This window comes from Triticum urartu, chromosome 1A, assembly GCF_056163025.1.
Source record: "Triticum urartu cultivar PI428250 chromosome 1A, HENAU_Tu73, whole genome shotgun sequence".
Classification (NCBI taxonomy): domain Eukaryota; kingdom Viridiplantae; phylum Streptophyta; class Magnoliopsida; order Poales; family Poaceae; genus Triticum; species Triticum urartu.
The window spans coordinates 96,172,913-96,198,608 of record NC_141873.1 but is presented as its reverse complement, the minus strand read 5'-3'; the positions used below and the strand labels follow the sequence as shown (position 1 = coordinate 96,198,608).

The 25,696-nt window shown below is 42.7% G+C and overlaps 1 protein-coding gene, 2 long non-coding RNA genes and 1 pseudogene across 6 annotated transcripts; 1 reads left to right on the top strand and 3 right to left on the bottom strand.

Moving 5' to 3' along the window:
- Positions 1-1,597: 1,597 nt before the first annotated feature.
- LOC147990216 (uncharacterized) lies at positions 1,598-3,317 on the bottom strand. The gene is made up of 4 exons (XR_015603849.1): positions 3,244-3,317; positions 3,083-3,148; positions 1,751-1,873; positions 1,598-1,670 (listed from the first exon to the last, which is right to left on the bottom strand). It is a non-coding gene; the product is annotated as an uncharacterized LOC147990216 (long non-coding RNA).
- Positions 3,318-8,211: 4,894 nt separating this feature from the next.
- LOC147990215 (uncharacterized) lies at positions 8,212-9,491 on the top strand. The gene is made up of 6 exons (XM_087537521.1): positions 8,212-8,477; positions 8,547-8,733; positions 8,810-8,929; positions 8,995-9,051; positions 9,324-9,370; positions 9,476-9,491. Exons 1-6 carry the CDS (start codon positions 8,212-8,214, stop codon positions 9,489-9,491), a joined length of 693 nt encoding a protein of 230 aa, XP_087393647.1.
- Positions 9,492-11,747: 2,256 nt separating this feature from the next.
- LOC125549334 (uncharacterized) lies at positions 11,748-19,649 on the bottom strand (annotated as a pseudogene). Its single transcript, XR_015599225.1, has 11 exons — positions 15,899-19,649; positions 14,499-15,803; positions 14,258-14,368; positions 13,985-14,123; positions 13,802-13,862; positions 13,577-13,650; positions 13,253-13,441; positions 12,907-12,991; positions 12,612-12,800; positions 12,242-12,514; positions 11,748-12,040 (listed from the first exon to the last, which is right to left on the bottom strand). The product of XR_015599225.1 is annotated as an uncharacterized LOC125549334 (transcript).
- Positions 19,650-22,505: 2,856 nt separating this feature from the next.
- Positions 22,506-25,271, bottom strand: LOC125549319 (uncharacterized). Of its 3 annotated transcripts, none has more exons than XR_007301314.2 (4): positions 25,101-25,260; positions 24,878-24,979; positions 24,646-24,812; positions 22,506-23,898 (listed from the first exon to the last, which is right to left on the bottom strand). It is a non-coding gene; the product is annotated as an uncharacterized LOC125549319 (long non-coding RNA). The 3 variants fall into 3 exon arrangements; XR_007301312.2 differs by having other exon boundaries at positions 22,610-23,898; positions 24,646-24,763; positions 25,101-25,257; XR_015599224.1 differs by having other exon boundaries at positions 24,646-24,979; positions 25,101-25,271.
- Positions 25,272-25,696: the final 425 nt, after the last annotated feature.

The window sequence follows — 25,696 nt, the reverse complement described above, 5'->3', positions numbered from 1 at the left end:
TGTTTGGCCACTAGAATGTTATGCTGCTTGTCTGCTAAATTTTGTGATCTACATGGAAATGCATTTTACCTGATCCTTTTGTTTTTTTATACGCACAGGAACATCAATTTTCATCACGTCCAAATGGAACACATTTATCATAATTGCTGGATTATTCAAGCTAGGGTCGTGTGGAAGGCTCACATCAAAGAGAATGGAATGGGAAACTTGTACCTTCAGTGCATACTACTCGATCGGCATGTAAGAATACTTTATAGCCCATATATTGTAAATACAATTTTGATATACATGTTTATTTGCTCATTGTTGTTATGTGTCATGATAATATGCTAGGGAACAAAGATGGAAGCGATTGCATACAACAACCAGGCAATCCGTTTCAACATCGTTCTAGAAACCGGTAGGACCTATGATTTCAATCGCGTCGGTTTTAACCCCACAGAAATGCCAGATGGTCATTTCTGGTACCTAGCCATGGACTTTGTCGCCACGCTAAGTTCTACGACCGAGGTTACGATGTCGGCGCAGCAGATAATGGCGACAATTTGCCCACCGTGCTTTCCACAGTTCGCAAAAATATTTGAGCTACGGGACAAAACCATCACGGGTGCATCATTTAGTTTGTTGATTGTGCATATTAGTCCGTACAACTCAGAGTCTCATTGTGATTTAAATTTTGCAGATGTGGTTGCTATCCTTGCCTATGTTGGTCAGATAGAATTTAAGTGGGATGCAATATATAGGCTCCGCGTCCCTTCTCTCGAGATTGGCCTCATGAACTTTCAGTAAGCGCCAATTATAATATGAGTTTATCATGTGCTTATTTATGCAATTCTATTTCTGCAATGATACTCACATTTGTATTTGTTTACAGACGACAGATAATTTTCTTACGTGTACGTGAAGAACACGTTGGGCCTAACTTCTGGCATTTGCAATGCACTGACAACCTGTTCGAGAAGTTTGCTGTAACTTATATACAGGTAAATCAGAGGCATCGTTGCTTGCAAACTATGATGGAGAGCACATTCTTCTTCTCTCCCAACATTAATTATGATCATCATTATCTACAAGGTAGGGTATGCGTTCTATTTTTAAGTTGTTTTCAATAGAATTTTTCTGTAATACTATGTCACTATATATAACACTTATTGTTTTCGTAGATATCCATGAAGCCAGTCTGACGACACTTGATGAAACACGTGCGTACGTCAATCGTGTTGTTCAAGGTAGGAACAATGGACGTCAGAAGTATCATAGCTGCAATTAGATCATCCTTGAGGGTTTTGGACGACTGACTATGTACTGATGCATAATCAAATGTCGCGAATAAATTTCTTCTACAGTTTTGTTATGGATTGAATACATAGAGTACAAGTCTGTCCCAGGATGTTCCGACAATTATTATTCTTTACCAACATTTTCCAATTATATTTGGTGAGGAAGAAAATTATTATAAAGTTACCCTAAGGGAGTCACATCTCATTCGAATATGATATAATTCAAAATATAATGTGTTCTATGTATGAACTATATTTAAACAGAATAGACATATGTGGTAAGTAAAATTGGAGCTAATATACAAGTGGAGCAACATACCTATTTCCACTTGCTTAGGTACTGTCACTATGTAGCCCTCCACACCCCGAACAACTTCCCTTTGAAAAATGCTGGCAAAAGATGTCAATGTTTTAAATCCAAAGGAAACAATGTAGAAAGAAAAGAGACGATGAAATTGTGTTACTCATACTTTGGCAGCACGAGTGGATAAGTAAAGTTTTTCCAATCTCTGATGTAGTTTAACTTCTTACTCGTCTTTGAATGCATTATCAGAATTTAACTAGCCACCAGCCCCAAAGTGCTTAAACACTTCCTGCAACGGTATATACATGTTACAATATTATTTTACTCATACGAAAATTGGGAATTTATATGTTTTGATGCCACTGGCAGGGATATATATTAATTTTGTTATTATTTAAGTAGATACAATGTAAAATGTGTGGCCAGTTAAAGGTAATCTTGGCATGCAAATCAATGATAAGTTGATTAATTAATGAATACAATAACAATTTACCTATTTAGAAAGTTATAATTATTGACATCTTTTCTAATATATTAACAGGTTGGCGTTTGATCTCGAAAGGAAATAGATCTGCACCATACAGTAATATAAGGTGGGACTATAACAAGCCATGATTTCCTACCCAGTTATCCGGCGCATGGCCTATCTATATATGTTAACCTATGCCATCCCTCCTCCCCCTCCTTTCTCTCCCTTCGCCCATCACAGATAGCAAAAGATCAAATTAGCCAGTCCTAGAGGAAAAATTCCAGAGGAGGATCAAGAAGGCGAGTTCATCTAGGTATGAAGATTTCTTGATCTGTATCTTCTCAAAAAGTATAATAGTTATTTTATTATGATCATGTCCTATTAGGTGAGCTACAACTGAAGAAAAATAGATTCATCATATATTCTGGACTGCATAGGCAAGCAAACTATTTTCATAGCCAAGCAAACTTCCACCAGAAAAACCCATCCTTTGGCAAAGATTACCAAAATAATTATTGTCATTAGATGACTCTAAGAACTTGTAGTGTCTCTAACTCATGAAGATATGGTCACATCATTGACCTCTGTTATTAGATGACTCTAATGTACAAGTGAAGATAAATAATATTATTTGGCATTAGATGCCTTATTGACTTGTAAGCACAATGCAAATTTCAGACATGAAGCTCACCACACACATGTACATATGTACTAAAAAACGAAACATGACAAAGCAGTAGACAAGAAGTTTTTATGGCAAACAGTAGACACTGAGTTTTGATAGCAAGCAGTAGATAAGAAGTTTTTAGGTCAAGTAGTTTTACTTATAATTTGCCTTGACAACTCTATCCCCTCACCTCACATAATTGATATATATATATATATATGTGGTTCCTCAAAAATGAGTTGACATGTATGCCCAACTTGATTGTAAGTGTCCAGGATTTCCTTGTAGCACCAAAAACATAGCTCAATATATATTGAATCCAACAACACTGAAGCTAAGCAAACTATTTTCAGAAACAATACCTTGACTATCAAAAGTTGGCACATCGATGAGCTTTCAACAAAGTTTTCTTCTAGCAACTACTCCTACTGCACAATAAAGTTTAGTCAAAATCAATGTGAGTAAATGAGCGTATCATACCTATGTACATAAAATGCATACATATTGTGCTGCTTTTACTTACTTTGATTGCTTGGTTGTGTGGGTTGTTCTGCTTACTTTGCACTGCCAAGAAGCAGCATGTCCAATAAGCATAGTCTCCAAGTTGTCTCCAAGTTCACGAACAAAAGTGCATGAAACCACAAAAAACATCAACAACATGAAGAAATTAGTTTAAGCTCAACTCCAACAAATATAGTTTTCATATTCTAGCTGACCATATAATAGTACAATATATCACAACAAGAAGAAGCAAAAGTGACTTTATTAAACATGTTTAAACTACCTTTAGCTTATCATGGTTAAATACCATGATCCCAGTTCAGCCCAATTTGTGTATAGTTAGCACAAATTCAATATGGGGTGGTAAGACACAAAATTCTTTCCAGTAATTGAAAGAAAGATCTAATAGTGACTATTTCATGATTAAAATGACAGCTTCATAACCAGATGACTATTGACATCATAGCACTGTCTGCTATTTAGTTTATTATATTTCCATAAAGTGCAGCTGGAATAAATGGGTCTCCTAATAACATTAAGAAACCAAAAATACTAAGTAAAAAAACTGGGCCATAACTTGTGCACTAGCCCAAGCCCGGCTATCATTAAAAGATTGGTGATGTTAGCTTAACTAAAACCAAAAGCAATATATAAATAATACTGTAGGATTTAAGCAAGGCACATTGTTGTGGACTCGAACCAATCCACTTGTTTGTATGAAATCCAGAGAAGATTGTTTCAGAAAAGTATAAATAATACTGTAGGATTTAAGCAAGGTGCACTATCAATTCATAAACAGTACCCAGATGCCTACTAAAATTAAACTGGATCAACAAATCATCCAGCAAAAATCCCTGAACATTACACCTTTTCATCATTCGCCAATTCAATTATGAAAAAACAAATCATCAATCAATGATATGAAATAGTAGCACTATGCTGATGGAGCAAGTGCAAAAGATACCCAACACTCCACACGGCAACACTCGATCTGTTGTCTCAAATCCCTCTCTCTTCTCCTAAAGCTAACTTTCTAGCAGTACACGATCACGTAGCTAGCCCTAAACTACAGCAAACCGCGGACCTACGGCCATTAGTGGGGACGGAGGACGGGGGAGGGGCCGTTTGTCTCACCTTGCCACGGAAGTGGGGATGGGTTGCGGAAGACGGCGGAGTGGTAGACCACCGTGACTGCACCTCGTGGTGTTGCTTCTTGCCGGCGATGAAGACGACAGGATGCACCACTTTGGCCATGGCTTGGCCGTCGGGGAGCCGCCTCGAAACAGAAGGCGAGGAGGAGATCAGGCCAGGGATTCCACAAATGGAAGAAGTAGAGGAGGAAATGGTTCGGACGCGCGTACCGTAGCTAATGTCGTTGCAGATCGATGCACCCCGCCTCGGTTCGACCTTGACATCGCCGGAGACCAGCAACGTGGCAGATCTGAACGGACCGCCACCGGATCCAGCACCCGCGCATGCGCGATGAAGCTCTATGCGTGTGTCCCCTCAGCCACACACGGCTCGCCGGAGACGCAGCTGTCGCCGGGCGGAGTCTTGGTGGTTGCGTTCTCGGCGAGGTGCGCGGTGATGTGTCGGGGGTGAGGTGAGAGGGCGATAGGTTGCCACTGATTGGAGAGGAGAGGGCCTGATGCGGCGGTCGCCGGGCGGAGCCGCGCGGACGCCAGCCCGTGGACGCACGCGGCGACGCGGCGGCGGAGGGGAAACTGGGGCGACGGGGGAGTGAGTGGAGGGAAGAGGAGCGAGTGGAGGGGAGTGGAGCGGAGGGATTGGATAAGGTGGGCGGCGGGGTAGGTGGAGAGGCGGGGAGGTGGGCCGACGGGCGGGTAGGTGGAACGCCAAGCGCGGCCGCAGCGGGGGAGGTGGGCCGTCGCGCGGCGGGCGGCTGGGCACGCAAAGGCTTCGTCCCGACTCGGCCGGCCCAAAATATTTTCCTTTTTATTTTATTTTTCTTTCTTTTCTGCTTCATCACCTTATTTCTCTCTTGAAAACATGAATGCTTTTGAAAGTAGATAGCAAAAATGAAAAAGCAAACAAATTTTCCAAACCTATTTTTTTATGAATTTTGAGAAAAAACTTTTTAACAAATAAAAAAATTTATAAATTTGAAAGGTTTTTTTGACAACAAACAGTTTATAAATATTTCAAAAACATTGGAAAATGACATCCTTATTTTTTAAAATGAACAATTTCGGAAGTGTGAACAGTTCTTTAGAAGCACAAACATTTTTTGAATATTAAGAACAAACTTTGAAAATCGTAACCATTTTAAAAATTCCATAATATTTTCATAAACGTGAACAAGTTTTTAAGATATTAACATTGTATTGAATTTGAGAACTAATTTCAATAAAAAATAACTATTTTTAAAAATCCAAGTCAATTTTTGAAAAGTCAGAACCTTTATAGGTAAATCCATAAAAAATTTCTAAAAAGCAATTAAATTTTTTCGAATTTGAGGAAGAATTTTTGAAAATACCTAACATTTTTTGATAATATACATCAGTTTTATTTAAAATACAATAACACCTGCATAATTTGAAAAAAACATTATGAATAATCAAAATATCAAGAACATTTATGTAAAAAGCAAAAATATTTTTCAAATATCATGAACATTTTTTGAAAACTATGAAAAAAAATTAGGAACATGGCGTATGACATTTATTTAAACAACATATATTTCTAATAATATGAAATTGGTTTTATTTTTTGCATACCAATAAGTTGTGTTACAAATATTTTTTATTAGGAAATATAATATAAAATAAATTTGGCTTCTCATAATATTTATTTAAACAACATTTTTGCATACGAATAAGTTGTGTTACATATAATTATAATAATATCAAAATGGTTTATTATATACTACATATAATAATATGATGCAGTAGGAAATATCATTTATATTTCATCATATATAATTCATCATGGTATTCTTGTTATTAATGCTGGGATGATTTTGTTTGTAATTTTTTTTGTACCTCACAAAATGATATTAAACAAAAAATCGTAATTATTGATTTGTAAATAAACAAAATTCTATATATATAAACCTGGTTCATGAAAATAAATATTTTTATGCTTGTTACATATATTAAGGGTATCACAAAAAAATATAGATGAAACAAATAAACTTTGTTAATGTTGGGTTGTTTGTTTTAGTTTCTGTTTGTCAATTTTCCATAGCCTATCATTTAATTTAAAATAGTTTAAGCAATTTTAAACGCCTACTAACTTATATGAACATTATAGATTTTTGTTTTCCCCAAATTGTTCTGCTTGTAAAATGATTTAACAAGCATTGTTTTCTAATATAACCAAATGCTTTTCTTATTATCAGATAAAACAGTTGTTTTGTATTATATATTATATATAGTTTTATGATGTAGTAAAAAATATTAAATATATTTTAGCATAGATATAAATTGATGGGTTCCGACATACGCACGGATGCAACGATGACAGACCGCACTGAAACACCACGAGAAGAGGTGCATATAGCTAACCTTACTCTGTGTCTATGTTATATACGATAAAATGAATGGTGTATTTATATTTTTGTTTTTTCAGGATATAGTATACATGGATATGGACTCTGGAGATGCACGGAAAGAATCCATTGAGGGTTCAGATGCAATGTCGCTGCAAGGGGCCGGAAATTCACAACATAATCACGTTAAAGAGGTTATATCTCATAATAAACCAAAAAAGGATGCTAATTTACATGTTATCCCACAAGGTATTTTTTTTATATTATTATCAACATTTATTTGTGATATTGTCTTTTGTATTCAACTAATTTGGCTTTTATTGTTTAATAAGCTAGCTCACTTTTTTATGAATTTCATAGACTATGTTTGTACCCCTAGAGATATTACAGTCATCGAATCAATCAAGTCTGCCCCTAAGAATACCCAGTTTGTGGACATTGGAGATGTCATGTTAGCAACTGACGATTTGGAATGCCTTATTAAAAATGACATGTTCTTACATGATGGTGTAAGACCAATTGCACAATCTTTGTAATTAGTTGATTATATATAATATCATAATGTATAAATATAATTTAAATATTGTTTGCAGGTGATAAATGCTTACATATATTGCATGCTTGCTCATGAGAATTTACAAGACAGGGCAGGTGAAAAGGTACACATTATTAGCACGTTTGTATCCGGCCAGATAAAAGAAGACGGGGAAAGAGACATAGACCCATCAAAATATCGTCGCATCGTGCGTCATGTTAATAGTTATCTACAACAAGATATGGTTAGTTTTTGTCTCGTAATCCATGCATATAATTATGGATTGTTTTTATTTAGTTCATATGTTTAATGATTTATTAATAACTATATCTAATTGTGACTGTGACTTGTATCTTATTTACACCAGTTGTTCATTCCGATTAACATGCCGGGCTACCATTGGTATCTAGCAGTTGCCAACGCCAAACAACGAGAGATCCAAGTATTGGACTCACTTGGTGAGAATGTCAAACGCAATGACCTTTCTACTATGGTAACTATCTATTTCTTTTCTCATCTTAGCATTTATTTTGTTTGACTTTATCCTTAACATTTCTCGTATATACATAAAAGTTATTAGGGCTCGAGAAATGGCTGAAACTTGCAGAGCATAGTCCGGAGTTTATCAAAGGTCATAAGTGGCCTGATCTCAATGTTACAAAATGGACGGTTGTAGAGCAAATTCAGGAGGCAATACAAACCGATGGGTAAGCAGTTGTTTCAATACTTTGTTTTTAGATTCATCTGTGTGATATTCTAAAGCATTATTTTATAATAATATTATAGCGTATCATGTGGATTGTTTATGCTAAATTATCTGGAATACTGGACACCACATGGACTGTCAGACCAGTTTACGCAGGTATTTAGGTTTTATACATTATCTCATAATGTTTTATCAAAATATCTTATAAATTGTTTTCAAAATTTTTTTGTAGGAGGATATGAAACATTTTCGACAAAAATTAGCAATTATTTTGCTCGATTCAGAGCTTAATAAGTTAAAAGGATGTCCCGTGTACCATCAACCTCTTAGCGAAGAAACTTGTCTGCTCCATGCTAATTCTGATCTTGAGATCCTGGATAATCCATCTGACGTTGTCGAAGAGAAACGTCCCGCCCCAATCACTATCATTCCCACGGACCAACGCGAAATACTTGCCGGCCTCTGTAGCTACATCATGTCGATCAATGATGCTGGATGTTTGGAGTAAGTATCATGTATCAATATTTAATATGCGGATGTATATTATTGTTCTTCTTACCATCCAAATTACAGGAAGGTGTGGGTCCGGAGCTCCACACCCGATCCAATGAGTTTAAGTCTTAAGAAACTTCAGTGCATACTTAACATGGAGCAGCCCATGGACAATGATTGCTTCAACACCGCCGTGCTTATGCTGGCATGTGACGAGGGAGTATTGTTCACAGACCCTCCTATACACTACATGGATCTACGATTTTGTGTAAGTTACCATAACTCTTCATTCTAGGTGCCATTAGTATCAACATGTTGAAACAATATTTTTTTCTTCTACTTAGTCCATGCTGCTAGATTCAACACGAGGTCAGAAGTTTTGTGAGAAGGAAACTATCCAGACGTTGGCAACATTATTTGATAGCTGGTCTGGGATGGAGACCGACATCTCATCTTGCAATAAGGTAAATAAAATATTTTGACCATTGTTATCATGGTTTGTTTTTGTTTCTAATAGCTCCACTTGTAGATTTATCTTCCCTATGCATCCATCGGCCGATACATCCTATACATCATCGACAAAGAGGCACGTCGTCTACATATTATGGATCCTATTCAATCATCACAATTGTCAGAGGATAAAAACTTGAGGCATTCACTGAAATTAAAAAGTTTTTCAAGAGATTTCAAAGAAGCACTCGAAATAAAGCTGCCTGGGTGGAATTCTGATATATCTAAATGGCATCGTTTGTTTCCGGCCGGTGTTCCAACGAGTATAGACGGGTAATGAATTCATAATAAGAATATTTACTTTTCGTATCATTATATTATTTATAATATTAATTGAAAGTTTTCCAGGAATGTGTCTGGCTATTTTGTTTTTCATTTTATGCTCTGGTGGAATGGTAAAGAATTGGTCAAGCCGGTTTGCGCGGTGAGTATTGTGGGTTACATTTTTTAAGACCTTCTCTGTGATTTTTTCATACTAACTACATTTATTTTTTCTGCAGGATGGGTATGAATTGAGGAAGCAATTTTTATTATACTTGCTAAAACATCGCGGGAATGAAGCTAGAGGAAACTTTCCTGATATTGTGAAAGAATTTCTTAAGCGCATCATCTAGATATTATTATTTTTTGTAATAGATGTTAAGTTGTAACATCACTCAGCTTGTTACATTGCAATAATGGACTTCAGTTTGTGTTATATTGTTTGTATGTGTGCATTTTAACATGTAACTCTGATAAACTATTTCAAGAGCCCGTGGCAACGCACGGGCACTCTACTAGTAAACCTATAGTTGCTTTGTAGCCTAAACACCAAAGAGAACACAATGACACAATTAGTAGAATGGATCTAAGGCCCAACTTCTACTACCACACATGTACTCAGCTTGACCCTATACACAATTGTCCGATACTACTACAATACTACGCAAAGTTGCTAACATAATGAGATTATTTTGTAGCCATGTTAAAAACTCATTAAATTTGTTTGTTTTTGTGTGTATTTCTCTATGATTCAAGGGGTTTTTAAGTTCCGGTCAATGCCTATTTCTGTTTCCGTATCCGCTTTGTATTTGCTCCGTGTCCATTTCCGATAGTATCTGTTTTCGTATTCATTTCCGGGGTTTCTGTATTCGTTTCCACTTCTATAAAAAAATATGAAAACAAATATGATAGCACTCAGTTCCGTCCGTTTCCACTCTGTTTTCATCCCTATCTGAGAGGCACAGCACAAGGTGATCTCTAGAAATAGTGATGTCCCATCGTTATTGGATACGGATATATCAGGAGAAGTGGGCAAGGATATGGAAGTATGCGCTAGTTGACTCCTCCCACTTAACAAAATATCAGAACCTCTTAAAATTTTATTGTCAGCACTCCTTTTTTTTCTTACCAGCTCACTCTTTTTTTCCTTTTCTTTTTTCTCTTTTGGCTCTAGATTGCCAATACTCCTTTTTCCTCTTTTTAATAAGTATTTTCTTAGAGTTGCCGACAAGATCTGGATGGATGGCTCTGTTTATAAGGACAGTGGGGAGTATTCAATGCATGCTGAGCGGCATAAATGAAATCTCTCAAAGAACTTTATGGAGAGCAGTATGCAAACTCTAGGTTAAAAATGGCACGCCGCCGCCGAAAAAGATCCTCAAGCTCCTCAAAAAAATTGCGATCCCCATTCACCAACTTCTGGTGCTCGCGCCGCCGAAAAAGATCCTCAAGCTCCTCGAAAAAATCCAGCGAGGATTCCTTTGGGCTGGCCGCGCCGAGGCGAACGGCGGCAACTGTCACGTCAACTGGCAGCGCGTCTGCCGCCCGACCCGGCTCGGAGGACTCGGGGTGCATGACCTGGAGCGCACGGGCTTGGCCTTGCGCACTAGATGGCTGTGGTTCGCCCGCACGGACGACACCAGGGCATGGGTCTGATCTCGACCTCCAATTCACTGCTGTGGAGCCCACCTTCTTCTTCGCATCCACCACCATGCTCCTCGGCGACAGCCAGCGCGCGCTGTTCTGGGAGGACCGTTGGCTCAACGGGCGCGCCATCTCGGAGCTTGCGCCACAGCTGCATGCCCTCATCCCCAAACATCGCCGCAAGAGCAGGACGGTGGCGGACGGACTGCATGCACACCAATGGGCTTCGGACATTCAGGGCACCCTTGGCATCCACGAGATTGGCCAATACCTGCTCACTTGGCAGGCGATCGAGCACACCACTCTCACTGCCGAGCCGGATCGCCTGCTCTAGAAGTGGAGCACGGCAGGTACCTACACAGCCCAGTCTGCCTACCTCGCCACCTTCCATGGCTCGACCTCTTGCCCTGCTTGGAAGCTTACCTGGAAGAGCTGGGCGCTCCCGCGTGTGAGATTCTTCCACTGGCTTGCCCAATTAGGACGTTGCTGGACGGCCGACCGCTTTGCTCGTCGCGGACTGCCGCACCCCCCTCGCTGCCCGCTTCACGACCAAGCGCCTGAATCAATCCAACGCCTAATGCTAGAATGCCCCTTCTCCAAGCAAGTATGGCAAGAGATACTGTCCTGGCTGCGCTTGACATGCAGCGTGCCCTCCACTGAGGGATCTCTATCAGAATGGTGGAGCTCGGCGCGGCGAAACACACCGCAACCCATGAAGAAAGGCCTTGCCACCGCAACCCTGCTGATCCCTTGGATGACCTGGAAGCATCGCAACGACTGCGTGTTCAACGGCGCAACCCCGTCGACCAATACCCTGACCGCCCGGATCAAAGACGAAGCCAAACTCTGGGCAACGGCTGGAGCCCGTGGCCTGCATGCCATTCTCCCTCAAACCTGGGACGTACACTGATTCATGCCTATAATGATTCCTCCTAGGAGGCTGTAACGAACTCTCTTTCTTTTCAATACAAAGAAACGCAAGCCTTTTGCATTTTCTCAAAAAAAAAAACTGTGAGGGCTAGAATGTGACCAAATAAATTATATGCACGATCCAAGGTAAACTAGCATTTGCATAAACCGAGAAAATTTTGTACTTTCCTTGCCCTAGCATCCTTTCAGCAACTACATGTCCACGTTCTGGTCTTCAGTTATTTCGTAACCTGCGTTGGTACAACATAATTTATGTTTTAGTATGAGGGCCTCGGACAATCTAGTAATCTGCATTTTGTACATGATACCCAGACCTGACTCTGACTTCAGGAACTAGCATTAAAATTTATTTTTACAGTTTATCCTAGAGTCCTCTGGTTTCAAATCAACAAGATATTCCTAAAAAAACGATACTAGAAAAGAGCAATTACCTTTGGGGAGATTGAGTGGGAAAGTTTTTTTTGGGGGGGAGGGGGGGAAATGGAAGCCTTTCTATTGACTCTTCACGAAGTATCTAGTTATACAAAGCACCAAAGGGGGAAGCACATTGCGTTGAGAATCATTTGGCCATTGTGCTGATATCTTTCAAGTAGCAAAATTGCATCATTGATCGGGCATTCACCAACACGCAAATCACGCAATGGCAATGCAGCTCTGAGAATTTCAGGTTCAAGACAAATGGCAGATTCATACAGCTTCCTTGCCTGCAAAGAAGGAAAATATATTTATAGCTTCCAAAGGGCTAGTATTGGTAGAAAGCATACCAAATAAATAGTGAGACTTCCTTTGCAGAAAGCTTACCTTGCACATCACCGAGATGTCAACAAATTTGAGATCCATTGCAGACTGGTCCATAATCTCCATTGCTTCGTGTGCAGTAGGGAATAATGCAAAAGTGTTAGATTTTTTCCGAAAAGGAGGTTGTACCCTCAGCCTCTGCGTCAATTGATGCACACAGCCCGATAAGTGCTAGATAAGCACGAACCAAACCTGAGAATATATTATGTTAGGATCAATTTACAAAGCAGCAAATGATTTTAGCATGCATTTCTTTGGCAGGAATTCCAAGGCTCCAAGTCTATACTAGTTCATTTACCTTCTCAAAGTTCCTGACAGATTCATCTCTCCTGCCCATGATGGTTTCAGGCTTGGATAAAAAGCGTAAAAATCAGGATGAACACCTGGAGAAAAGTAACTAGATCAACCACGGCAAAGTGGGAAGATGAACTATATACTGCAGAAAAGAAGCAAAATTAAAGAAATATATAAACAAGGAAACACCAGATAAAATCTTAATGCTTAGACTTTACCAAGTACTACTACATACAGAAAGGAACAAAACAACATGAAGCTTGAAGAAAGACATAAGACTTCCCATGGGGTTGAGAAAAATCAATGGCAAGGGTATTGGAGACAAGAACAAACAAGGATGTATATGTTACCTTGGTTTGAATTAGTCGATAATATGGCTTTAGATTGGCTTCCATTTACTTTCTGTATTGCTGTTTGAACTCCTTGTTGCCACAACTCTTTCAGTGAACTGGGGATGTCTCTCCTTGGGCAGCTGACTACATGGGCTCCACACATACCCATGATCCTTAATCTCTCAAAGTTGGTATGCCTGTGCAGCCCTGCTGGGAGGCATTGCAGTTTGGTAAGTTTGCACACGTGCAGTTGGGTAGCATCTAAACAGAAGACTAGGCAGAAGTGAATTCTGATTGCGAGCTTGCCGATAGGGAACAAGAAATGCAAATTTGTGAAATAACCTTATTAGGTGTGATAATGGAGATGACCCTCTTGGACTGGGAACAAGACACATTTCTGACAATGTTTCCTGGACCTGGGAAAGGGGATGCCAAAGTTAATAAAGGTAATTGCTAAATATGTATCAAAACGGGAAGGAAGAAAAATGGAACTTATAGCTCAAAATGGATCATGAACAGTGACGTCAACTAGTACTACAGAAAGTTTTGGTGAGTTCAGTAACTTACCAAATGGTAAGTTGGTAATGCTAGCATTCACATCTGTTGGAATACAAAAGTGTACCCCAGTCTGCATGGCATTTTTTAGGAAAATCAGTACGATTTGAAAATGTAAATGAAAAATGAGATGTGATAGCTAAAGACCATGTTGTGTCCTAGTATCTCAAAATTAGGGTCGATTCAGGAACTTACTAAGGAGTGTGAACCTCACAGTAACATCAGCAGCAATCGGCATGCGAGCCTGCCAACTAGAGCACCAAGTCTTCAGAAGTCACGACAGAAGTGTAAACATGAAGTATTTAGAGGGCTAAGAGAACAAGCATAAAAACACCTGCACAAAAGGAAAAATAAATGGTGAATACATGACCAAAACAAAGACACTCTGCAATGCCAGTAACCGAGGATTACATGATTTCCTCAAATATTTCTTTGTGGGGGATAAAGTTCCATTTTGAACGTACTTACCAGATTTATGTACTGGAAGAGGACACCACAAAGGAGACCCTCTTGCGTGCAAACAGTGCATGGATGGAGAGAGTCCTACAAGGCTAGAAGAATTTACAACCCCAAGAAGCCCTGCACAGTAGATCGAAGCACACACTGTTCAAAATATAATATAACAAAGGAAGTGACTTGTGTGAAGGAGAAGCATGGATTGTGGTGGGAATTGAAGACACGGTAAAAAAAATAAGGAAGTGCTTGTTACCTTGGATTGGTCTATAGTCTGATTATTGGGATGGTACCCAATAACCGTCTGCATTGTTGTGCTAGCTCGGCGTTTTCGCAATGTCTGACATGTAACTCCTGCAGCGAGCTGGGGAAGCCATTCTTGGGCAGCGACCGGATGGCTGGACACGAAATGATATCTAGTCTCTTGAGGTTGGTAAGCTTGTGCAGGCCTGCTGGGAGACACCGCAGCTTGATGCACTCGCTGAGAGATAACAACTGCAGAGAACTGGGGAGGACATCATTGCGCATCGACCGGATGCCTATTCTCCAGAAACTTAATCTCCTGAGGTTGGTGAGCTTGTTTAGACACGCTGGGAGGCAGCACAGCTCGCCGCAACACAAAATTTCGAGCTCCTGGACGGAAACGATGAGGGAAAGGGCCTCGTCGTTGGATTCAATGCGTAGTTTGGTGAGGGAGGAAGAGAGGAGGCGGCAGACAGGCGCAGCAAGGACTCCTGCGATGTCGTCCATCGAGAGGTCCTGCAGTTTGGAGGAATGGGAAAGGAGCAGCTGCTCTTGTTCACCACCATGCAGCGCCTGTGCGGGAACCAGGCCGGCGAAGAATTTGGATCTGTCGCGGACGAGTAATGACTTGAGCTTGCCCTGGGTAAGGAGAGGCAACAGGCCCTCGCACCTTAAAAGATCATGCTTCATATTAAAATCACAAATGCGTAAGGTCTCGAGAGAGGTGAGGTCTGAGAGGCCTGCAAGCGTGTGCATGCCCTCCGTGCACCCTCCAAGTATAAGGAATTGAAGGGACGATGGGAAAGGGCGCGGAGAGGAACTTGGGGCATTCATCTATGTTTATTGTCGTGAGGAAGCCCATGGCTTGCAGACCTCCTACTCTTGTCTCTCGATTCTGGGCAGTCAGGATAAGCTCTGAACAGTACTTGATAGCTAACTGCAGAGTCGCAGAGATGAGCCGGTAAGAACAGCCGCCTATCAGCAGCAGCAGCATCTTCTTCTTCTTCCACCTCCTCTGATACTATCTCTTCCTCCACCTCCTGCACTAGTTCCTGCTGTTGATCCGTTCCATGTGTATCCTGCAGTTCGACAGCTTCGACAGATGAAGAAGCTGGCAGTGATACCGATGATGCTGTATCTTGTTGCTCGACCTCCACACCCAACTCTGTTATCTTGTGACAGCTCCAGATAGTCAAGTTAGAAAGCTCAGGGAGATGAGTGAGTAGACGTGTCAGTTCCTTCCCGGTAGCACTCCATCTCCATATCTCAAGATGGTTAACCGGAAGCTGCCATTTCACATCACTTTTTGCTAACGGCACTTTGGAACCATATTGACACCTTTTGTTATTTGGTTAAGATGGCCGTATGCATCACTCTGATGCAGAGGCCGGGAAGCCCCCTTTTCGGAAAAAAAAAACATAATGCTTGAATCACTTATTTTAAGGGTCTTCAACGAGGTTAGCATTTGAAGGTGTTTTTCAGACAGAGGTGGGCAATTTTGGATACGCAATACTTGTAGTTGGGTTAAATTATGGAAGGCCAGGACCATCTCATCTAGGCTATGCAGAGCACCATTTCCTACTATGCTCAAAGAGTGGTCTGACTTGCTTGAATAACGTAACTCCTTCAGACCTCTTCCTGCACGTCTCAATGTAACAGAGCACAAAGTGTGACTATAAGGAAAAGGAGGCAGTGACAATAGATTTGGGCAATTCTCAATTTCAATCTCTCTTAGCCTAGGAAACCAGGTCATATTCAAATCTTTTTCCAAAGGGCAGCAAGTATAAGATGAAAATGGTAACTCAGTTAGTTCAGGGCAATCCTTCACAATGAGTACTTCCATAAGTGAGAAGTACCGAGGGCAACCTTCATTTGATACCCATCTACTAAATCTTGGCAACCCAATGAATTCTAGTCTTTTCAAGTTAAGAAAGCACGAGCCTGTGATGCAACTGAGATGCTTTTCTCCAGACTCGCCGATCAGATATAACTCTCCAAGTGGTGGAAGGAGTTTCCAAGCTACGTTGTGAAGGCGGAGAGCCTCCAGACCTTTGGTCGACATATTTATACCCAGCCATGTAGGGCAAGTAGAGCCTCCATGCCCATCAATGCACAGCTCATGAAGATTGTTATGTGGCCGTAGGCTCTCAAGTAATTGATCTTCTGCTTCAAGACTCATATTAGACTGGCCTTTGTTCCAACTTAGTGTTAATTTTTGCAAGCGGTTTTTGCACAAGAGTTTTGCCTCATGTGCTTCGTTTACTAGTGCATTTTCAAGATTACAAATGTCAAGAGATCCTCCTATCTCTTCTAGTTTCCCCAGCTCCATTAATTCAAACCCATTACGTTCTTTTCTAACTTCAAATCTCTGTAGCTCTTGTAAGTTATGTAGTTTTCCCACATTACTAATATTCGAATGGAATTTATAAGACGGGACAAGGAAATGGCGCAATTTTACAAGGTTAGCGGTATCTCCAAGTGAACCATGAGCACCCTTCCAGTCACTTATGTCTAGCACCCTTAACTGATAAAATCTTGGTATACACTTTGGTACATGTTCTTCACTACCATACTCTGACACAAGCCGTAGGTAGCGAAGATGGACAAGTTTCGAGAAGTTGTGCAATAGAAACTCCACAGGGCAGAACATGGTTGACAAATGGACAACACCCAAAGATTTTGCATCTTTGAATAAATCACTGAATATGCGAACAAAGCTTGCATTGTAATCTCCAAATAACATCAAAGTGCGCAGGTTCTCAGTTTTCAGTATGTTCCTTATTTTATTCAATTCTTTAATAAAATTTTCTTCGACAACTCCATCCTCACTATTGGCCGGATCACTCATACTAATGGACAAGTGATAAACAGACGGTGGGATTTCTACAGTTCTTGGACTAGACGAAGCTATATGTAGACATTCTTGCGAGGAAACCTTCAACGCTAAATCATGCAGTAGGTCATGCATAACATAGTGTTTATCTGAATCACCTGTTTCTTTTTTGAAAAAACCACAATTAACTAAGTCATTCAAGTTGTTACGCCCTATATCTTCAATTCTTTTGATTTTATGATCTGGGCGTAGAATGTCAAGTCCTATCCAGAAGTGAATTAACTCCTCACAGTCAAACTTGTAATCTTCTGGAAATAATGCACAAGAGGAAAAACATTGTTGCAGGTGAAAAGGGAGGTAATCATAGCTAAGCTTCAATGCGGGCATAATATCATGATCATTGGTCTGTGAATCCCATTCTTTGCTTTCAAGAACTGTTGTCCAATGTTCTACAGATGTGTTTTTTCTCAGCAATTTACCAACGGTTTTTGCTGCAAGAGGAGAACCCTTCAATTTGTCCACTATTTTCACCCCAATTCCAAGCAAGTTTTTATCATTACGTTGTTGATTAGTTTCATCAAACACAGATGCTAAAAAAAGGCTCCAATATTCTTTTGGGTCCAAACCTTCTAGTTCTAACAATTTATTTCCTCTCTTTACCATTTCAGCTACTTCAAGGAATCGAGTTGTGACTAGAACTGTGTCACCATTTCCTTGCTCCTTTCTAAAGGGAGCTAGAAATCTTTTCCACTCATCTTCACAGCCACATTTCCATATATCATCCAAAACAAGTAAAAATCTTCTATTTTTCAGTCTTTTTTCAATTAATTTCTGAAGTTGGTCCAAGTTTTGTGCCTCATTACCTGCTATGTCATTTTGTTCGTCTTGAGCTTTAGGGATGGAGCGCACAATCTCTTGTGTCAACTTATACACACTAAAGTCGGTAGATACACACACCCAAACTCTTATTTTGAAATGATCTTGCACTTCTTGGCTGTTGTATATGTACTGAGTGAGAGTTGTCTTTCCTATGCCACCGGGGCCAACTATAGGAATGACGGCGAGATCACTATGAATGTATTCCTCCTTTGTAATGTGCTCGACAATAGTGTTCTTCTGGGGTTCCCTCCCATATAATGTAGGCTCTAAAGCTTGCGAGGTAGTTATGGGCCTACTTGTAGAGGTAACACTACCAATGCCACGGCCAGAACCCAGTAACCGCAGCTCGGCAATGACAGAGCCCAACAGTTCCATGTCAAGAATGGTGGACACCTTAGCACACAGGGGCTTAAGTTCGTCTGTGATAGATTTCACTCTCCTAGAGACGTCTACCCTATCAAATTTCAACTTTGGTTCACTAGGGCATGCTCACTATCATCTTCACGAACAGATAGAAAAGAAGAGCAGAGGAGTCGTTTACCGAAGGCATGGGTGGTGGTACGAGCACGGGAGGCTAGGCGGCGCACGCACTTACAGGACGCGTTGTCAGATTCCTCGTCTGACCCACTGGCACTGGACGAGCAGGAGGCGCAACCGAGCTGCTTGGCAGCGTGAGCAGTGGCACGGGCACGGGGAGCGAGCCGGCGCGCGCAGTGCTTGCAGGAGTTCTCGTCGTCGGACTCGGACCCACGAGCATTCGACAAGAAGGAGGCGCAACAGAGCTGCTTGGCGGCGGCACCGCCGGCGTGAGCGGTGGTGCGGGCACGGGAAGCGAGCCGGCGCGCGCATTTGCAGGACGCCTCGTCCGCGCGGCCGTCGGAACCGCGATCAGTCGACAAGCAGGAGGCGCACCAGAGCTGCCTGACGGCATGTCGAGCATCGCGGTCCTCGCGGACGAGGTTGCGGGCGCACCCACGGTCGTCGTCGATGGCCTCGAAGGTGCCCTCCAACTCGTCCTGGATGCGGAAGTAGTCGACCTCGTCCAGCACGTCGTCGGCGCCGTACGCTAGGCGGCGCAGCTTGTGCAGCAGCTCCTCGAGCGCGGGGTTGCGGATCTCCCTCCCCCGGGCGTTGTGGAGCATGGCCTGCGCGTAGAGGAGCTCCGTCTTGAGGGCCTCGATGTTGGGCTCGAGCTCCGTGGCGGCCGCCCACGCCTCCACCAGGCCGTCGGACAGCAGGCTCAGCGCCTTCCCCACCACCCATTGCACCCCGCGGATGGCGGCGGACTCCATCGGCGGAGGCTGGCTGGCTACTTTTCTTGCTTCTCGGCGCCGCCCTCTCTGACAGGAGCGCCTCCATCGGAGCTGTGTTGCTCGGAGCATCTCCACTAGGGCCCACACGTTTTTCCCGCGCCGGCGCGCAAAAATCGGCCAGTCGCACCTCCTCGCCGGCTTGGGCCGAAATTATCGCTGGCCGACCCAGGCAGAACCTGGCGTGCTGGGGGACACCCGGGGCGCCGGGGCGAGACGTTTTGGCGCGAAAGTGGATGGGCTCGTCGAGTCAGCGACACGCCGCTTCGTCGCCCTCATTATCTCGGTTCCTGCGGGAATCAATGCGAAGGCTGCCGCGTCGCTCAGCCTCCATTGATGCCTCACAGACGGCGCAGTGATCGCGGCGCGTCCAGCCACGCGTCGCCGGGCATGCAGCCCGACGCCGCCCAGCTACGGCTATAAAAGGCGACCTCCCCGCCGGTGGACGCCACAACTTTCATTTTCCCCCTCTACGGCGCAGAAAGCAACACTTTTCCCTCTTCCTGCCGACAAGAAAGATGGCCGAGAGATACTTAGGCGACGGCGCGGCGGCGAACGGCTTCGGCCGCCGCCTCCGGACATGCGTGTGCCGGGGACGTGGAGGCTGAGCGCCGGCGGCGTCCCGGTGCCACCGGTGCCCGAAGGGGCGGCACGGCGTGATCGCCCGCATTCGCTCCTCCTTGACGGAGGAAAAGCGGAACGAGCCACGCTATGCCGCCGACAGCCACGCCTTCTGGACGATGTACTTCGAGCGCCGCCGCGAGGAGCAGATTGCCTCCACCAACGGCGTCATCCTGCTGGGCCACCACAACGCCGACGGGCGGCGTGAGTGGTGGGGCATTTCGAGCTGCGCTACAAATTTTAATGAAGTTTCGCCGAGTTCGTGCAAAAAATGCCGAGCTTTCATATATTTTGTACGGACATCGTCGGACCTGTGGACCGACGACTGGAAGCTAGGTCGTCTCCAAGGGCCAATCTAGCGCCGGCTCGCCCCAGACAGCTTTTTTTCGACGCCCTAGGGGCTGAATGGCTAAAGATGCTCTGACTACGCGATGTCTTCGAAGGTGGTTGCGGTTGCGAGCCGGAGATGTGTCGTTGAGTTGTGGGAAGAGAGGATGGGGTGCGGAAAATGCAAACAGCGGCCGCGCACCAGGCAGGCCGCTATCCAGGCCGTCACACCCTCATGTGGAGCTGCGCTTTTAGTGTATATATCACGTATTTGATTTTTTCTAGGTCCGTATTGAAGCAGTCAGGACCCACCCACATGCAAAAGCCCATAGGGCTCTGACTCGAAGCAGACATGTACGAGCAGCTGCTGGCGTCCGACGCTTTGGACCTTGCGGGCGGAGCCCTGTACGTCGTGCATGCATGCTGTGGAGCGACGTTGCACAGGGACCACCACAAGTTCTCACAGGTGTCGACGTGGATCACTCCCGTCCAGGTCCAGCGAACACGCACGTTGGTTCGCAGTAGTTATCAAGGATTAAGCATGCTCAACTTCTTCGATTGTTGTTTTTATTGCCAGCTTTCACCATGGATTACAACATGATTAACATCTTTTTCTTTGTTTACAATACACTACCACCAGACTGGCACGTGATTTGTTATCTTAAGAATTTTTATAATTCTGAAACATGTGTTGGTTTAGGCCCATCAAGGTCAAGTCCATCACAACCACGCGATATTGGCACGCTGACGCATATTAACCATTAATTAGCATCAGCGAGTTTAGGTTTTCCACGTGATGCCCACTGCCGTGTGTCAGCTTTTTGCCGTGCAGCGTGGTTCTCTTTCTACACTCAAGTCACGTCTTGGAATTAACTACGCCTTCACATCACCCACCCCTGTTGTCATCTACCTCCCCCTCCTCACTTAGCTCCAAATGGTTGTGAGCTATGCTTCTTTATTAACAAAACGTGTCATGGTTAGATTTTTTTGTGCTAAAACGATTATGATTCATTTGTTAATGAGTTTTTTTCAGTTTGACATGCTATAGGCCTATAGAAAATCCAGCCAACCGGTGTTTTTGAGCCTAACTAATCATGTTTACAGAAGAAACACTTGTATTTACAAATGGTAGCTTGCACTTAAGATGCCTCAGCGGCAGCACCATGCTAATTGCACGTTGTGCATTTCGGTTTACGCGAGTGCACAACAACACCGCTCAGTTAAAACAGAATTGCAAGCCGGTGCACTTTACGAAATTGAGATTGGCCGTAGTTGAAGTTTTTAAAATTACTACTCCCTCCATCCCATAATATAAGAATGTTTTTTATCTACTAATGTAGTGTTAAAAACGTTCTTATATTTTGGGATAAAGGGAGTAGCAAATTAACCAGCATGCGTAGTGAAAGTTTCACATGCACCAATCTTCATGTTAGTGAATGCCCATAATAAAGTACGTAAACAAAGTAGTTCAAAGACGACAATATGTACTATAATTAACATGGGTTTAACATTACTGTACCGTCGTTACAACAGTCAGTTTTGATTTACTCGTGGCCGAGCGCTGGTCAGTAGTATTGGTGTTTTGTCTAAGTACTCAAACCAACCATCATTGTTAGATTATTCAACCACACCTCCAAGATGATCATTAATTGTTGCTGGAGAACATAACCGACCACTCATCAGTTTCTCGTTTGCCCATGCCGTGGGGATACATTTGCAAAGGTGGGAACTGCGTGAGCACTCCCTGAGCCCATGCCGCTCACTGCTTCTTGCATATCATTCAGGAACACCTGCACGTCACAGGGGAGGCTCCAGGGCATTTGCTGTCACTTCACTAGACCTCGTCACTAACCTAGGCATCACATTACACGCCCGAAACTGTGCAAACCAAACTATGCAGTGCATGTAAAGCAAACACACCAACAGTTATGGTATCAATCTAAGAAAATCTGTCAACAACAAAACTGTAGTACTCCACGCATGCCAACTCAGATCAAGCCAAATGCATATATTAAGTTGAGGACCAACAAGTCCACACAAGATTCAAGACTGATGGGAATGCAACACTTCTGAATTCAAGTTTAAGAAAATAAAAAAGTTCTAAAGAAATAAAACACAATCCATGCAAATAAGAGTCACAACACGCAATCTACGTACATGGAAAACAATGACTGCAACTAATTATATTAGCCACCAAACAAGCATTTGCTGAGCTACAACAAATCCACACGACAGAGATTGTTGAGCTAGGACAAATCCACACACACCACCATTGACAGTTCACAACAATAGTACAGAACAACATTCAGGGATCCACAACTGGCCCATCACTCTTCTCTGGATATGCTCTAGAGCAGTTGGGATCTCCCTCTCCTCCGTATCCTAATCCTGCAACATTTGTAGAACTATGGTGTGAATCCAAGTGAAAGGAAATAACCGTGCTGCAAGATATGGAATCCTAAATAACACCAGATCGCATGCATCAGATCCTACAACAAGGGTCATACTCATACATTCTGATCCTAGCAAAGGCAAATCCATGACCAAGTGTCCCAGTTTGAACAAATTAATATTAAGCAGTACACATCAAAGCTAACATTTTTCTCCCACAGATATAAAAGTCAATTCATCCCCTAGTCCCAAAATATCCTCCAATGGATCTTAATCAAGTTACAGGGGAATTTCCAGTCTTAAGAGAGACAAAACGACAAATTAAAATCACAGGAAAAATACACTAGTTTGGCTAACTATTTACTGTCTCCCAAAACCAAAATGCAGGCTAGCATTCATCTCGTAATCTGCATTCCCAGATGGCAACTTCCGCATCTGCACTACGCTAAAATCCAATTGGTATCACCTTGGGACATGATTAAAATCACACTAACACTAAATGAAAATTGAATAACAACCTGGTGAACAATATGTTCAGAAAGTTCAGTCCACCATTGCCATTGACTGTATCCCCAAAACCACAAGTGTCTCCCCAAAAATTTATTCTACCATCACAAATCACACTTCGTTTGGCTAATCATCGCCTGCCTCCCCAAAAACCAATCTGCAGTCTAAAGTGTCCCTCATACTAAACAAATTACTCCCCAAAGATGTTCAGTGTCGTGCCAAGGGCATAGAAACAAATCAGATGAAAAGAAATAGATATGCACTATAGACCAACTAATTAACCAAATCAGATAATTAGTCAGCGGCAGATAACCAAGTTACCACCGCGTACTATAGACCAACTAATTAACCTGCAGCAAATATGTACATTACTAGCAATTGGACACTGTAAAATCCAAATGCTAACATATGTTCAGTTCTAGTTCGTCCAGCACATATGCACCAGCTATGTACATAACTAAGCTAAATTGATCAAAAGTCGCCCGGATGTAAACATTATTGGCATGCCTCTCGATTGGCAGGTTAGCTCTCAATGAAACTTCACTCTGCAAAAAAGAAAAGGAAATGTTCAATACCAAATCAGAGTGAAACCCCACTCATGCTCGACAGGTGTTTTTCCGACCCTAGCAAATAAATTTCAGTTAGGTTAAGAATTAAGGGGGGGGGGGGGGGGGGGGGGGAACTATTCTACTAATAACACAAAACAAGGATATTTCAGTCACATTCATAATTCAGGCCCAAAAATGTAATACTATAATAATAAAATAACCACCAAGTCCTAGTTAATTACTTATGAGCTGATTGTTTTTAAATGTTTCGATCCGCTGCTTCAGTATAGCAGTTAAAGAACATAATGCACCACTGTCAGCAAATTTCAGTTAACTAACTGATGGGTGCATACAGATAAAAATAACTAAATCTATTAAGTAACGTAGACAAACAAATACACATGACCATGAGTGCATCACTGATTGTGGAAAATCAATACCGGGATATGGTTAAGAAATCAGGCCAAAAATGTATACTACACTCATAACACACAACCTTAAAATTCAGTAAGGTTCAGACTTCAGAATTCAGGACCAAAAAAAGGTATGCTATACACAAACAACCAGGAAATCTCAGTTAGCTTCGCAATTCAAGGCACAAAAGAGGCTATCTGTTTTGCAAATTCGGATGCTTCTGGTTTGAACAAGAAGCGTCTTTGACTAGAAAACCATGACAGTCTAGCATTATCCCGAAAATTAAACCATTTCCTGTGCTAGATGAGAGAATTTTTAATCCATAATTACCTCCTTGTCCAGCCACTTATAGCTTCTGATCACGCCGCAAAGCCGGTGTTCCCATACATCTCTATGCCCTCGCCACCGCGGCCCATCTGGTCATCTGAGATGCCATGGAATCCTGCGACTTCACCGGTAGGACAACACCAATCAGCACCGCCGCATGAACACGCATCCTGCAGAAAAGGGTTTGACACAGCAAAACGAACTCAGATCAATGGAAAGAGACGAGGATCTATACGTGGATGTGCGGTCGCGCCGCCGTCGCCCATCTGGCCATTGACGACACTCATGGAGTCCTGCGATTCCACAGGTTGGAGAGAAGCAGTAAACACCAAGGATTCTGTACAAAATCGAGCTCCTCAGTCAACTCTATCCAAATCCGCCATGGGGATTAAGCAGGCCATGACCTGAAGAAAAGGAGGGGGGCGGAAGGAAAAAGGGGGGCGGCGGAATACACATACCCATTGCAGTCAACACCATTGTTGGACATCTCGCGGCACAGCACCGGCGCCGCCGTCGTCCGGCGGAGAGTGAATGGGGTTGAGAGGCAGGGCTGTTCTGTGGCTGCCGCTTCTCCCACGGGGTTCAGGATAACATCAGGGGGAGGAGGATGAGATTCGGGAGCAACTAGTTAACGAGCGCTTCTTCAGAAGACTCGCAATGATCAGCTTGGCGCGTTTTCAGCCATTCGCACGTGTCGCGCTCTGGACGCTCCCTTCGAATTTTGTTTTTTTATTTTTCCGCACGCGTTCGGTTTTTTTTGACGTTTTGGTTTTTCCCCGGTCTTTCTTAGCTTTTCGATCAATAAAAAATTTCGAATTTTTTTCACGAAAAAACGCGTTTTCTTTTTTTCATGAAAGTCACGGTTTTTCTTCCGCGAGAGCTACGGTTGTGCTTTTGCGAGAGTCACGGCCGTGCCTCTCGGAAATGAAAAAAACACGTTTTTTGTTTTTTTTTCTTTCGCGAGAGTCACGGTTTTGCTTTCGCGAGAGGTACGGTTGTGCTTTCGCGAGAGTCACGGCCGTGCCTCTCGGAAAGGGAAAAACAAAATGCGTTT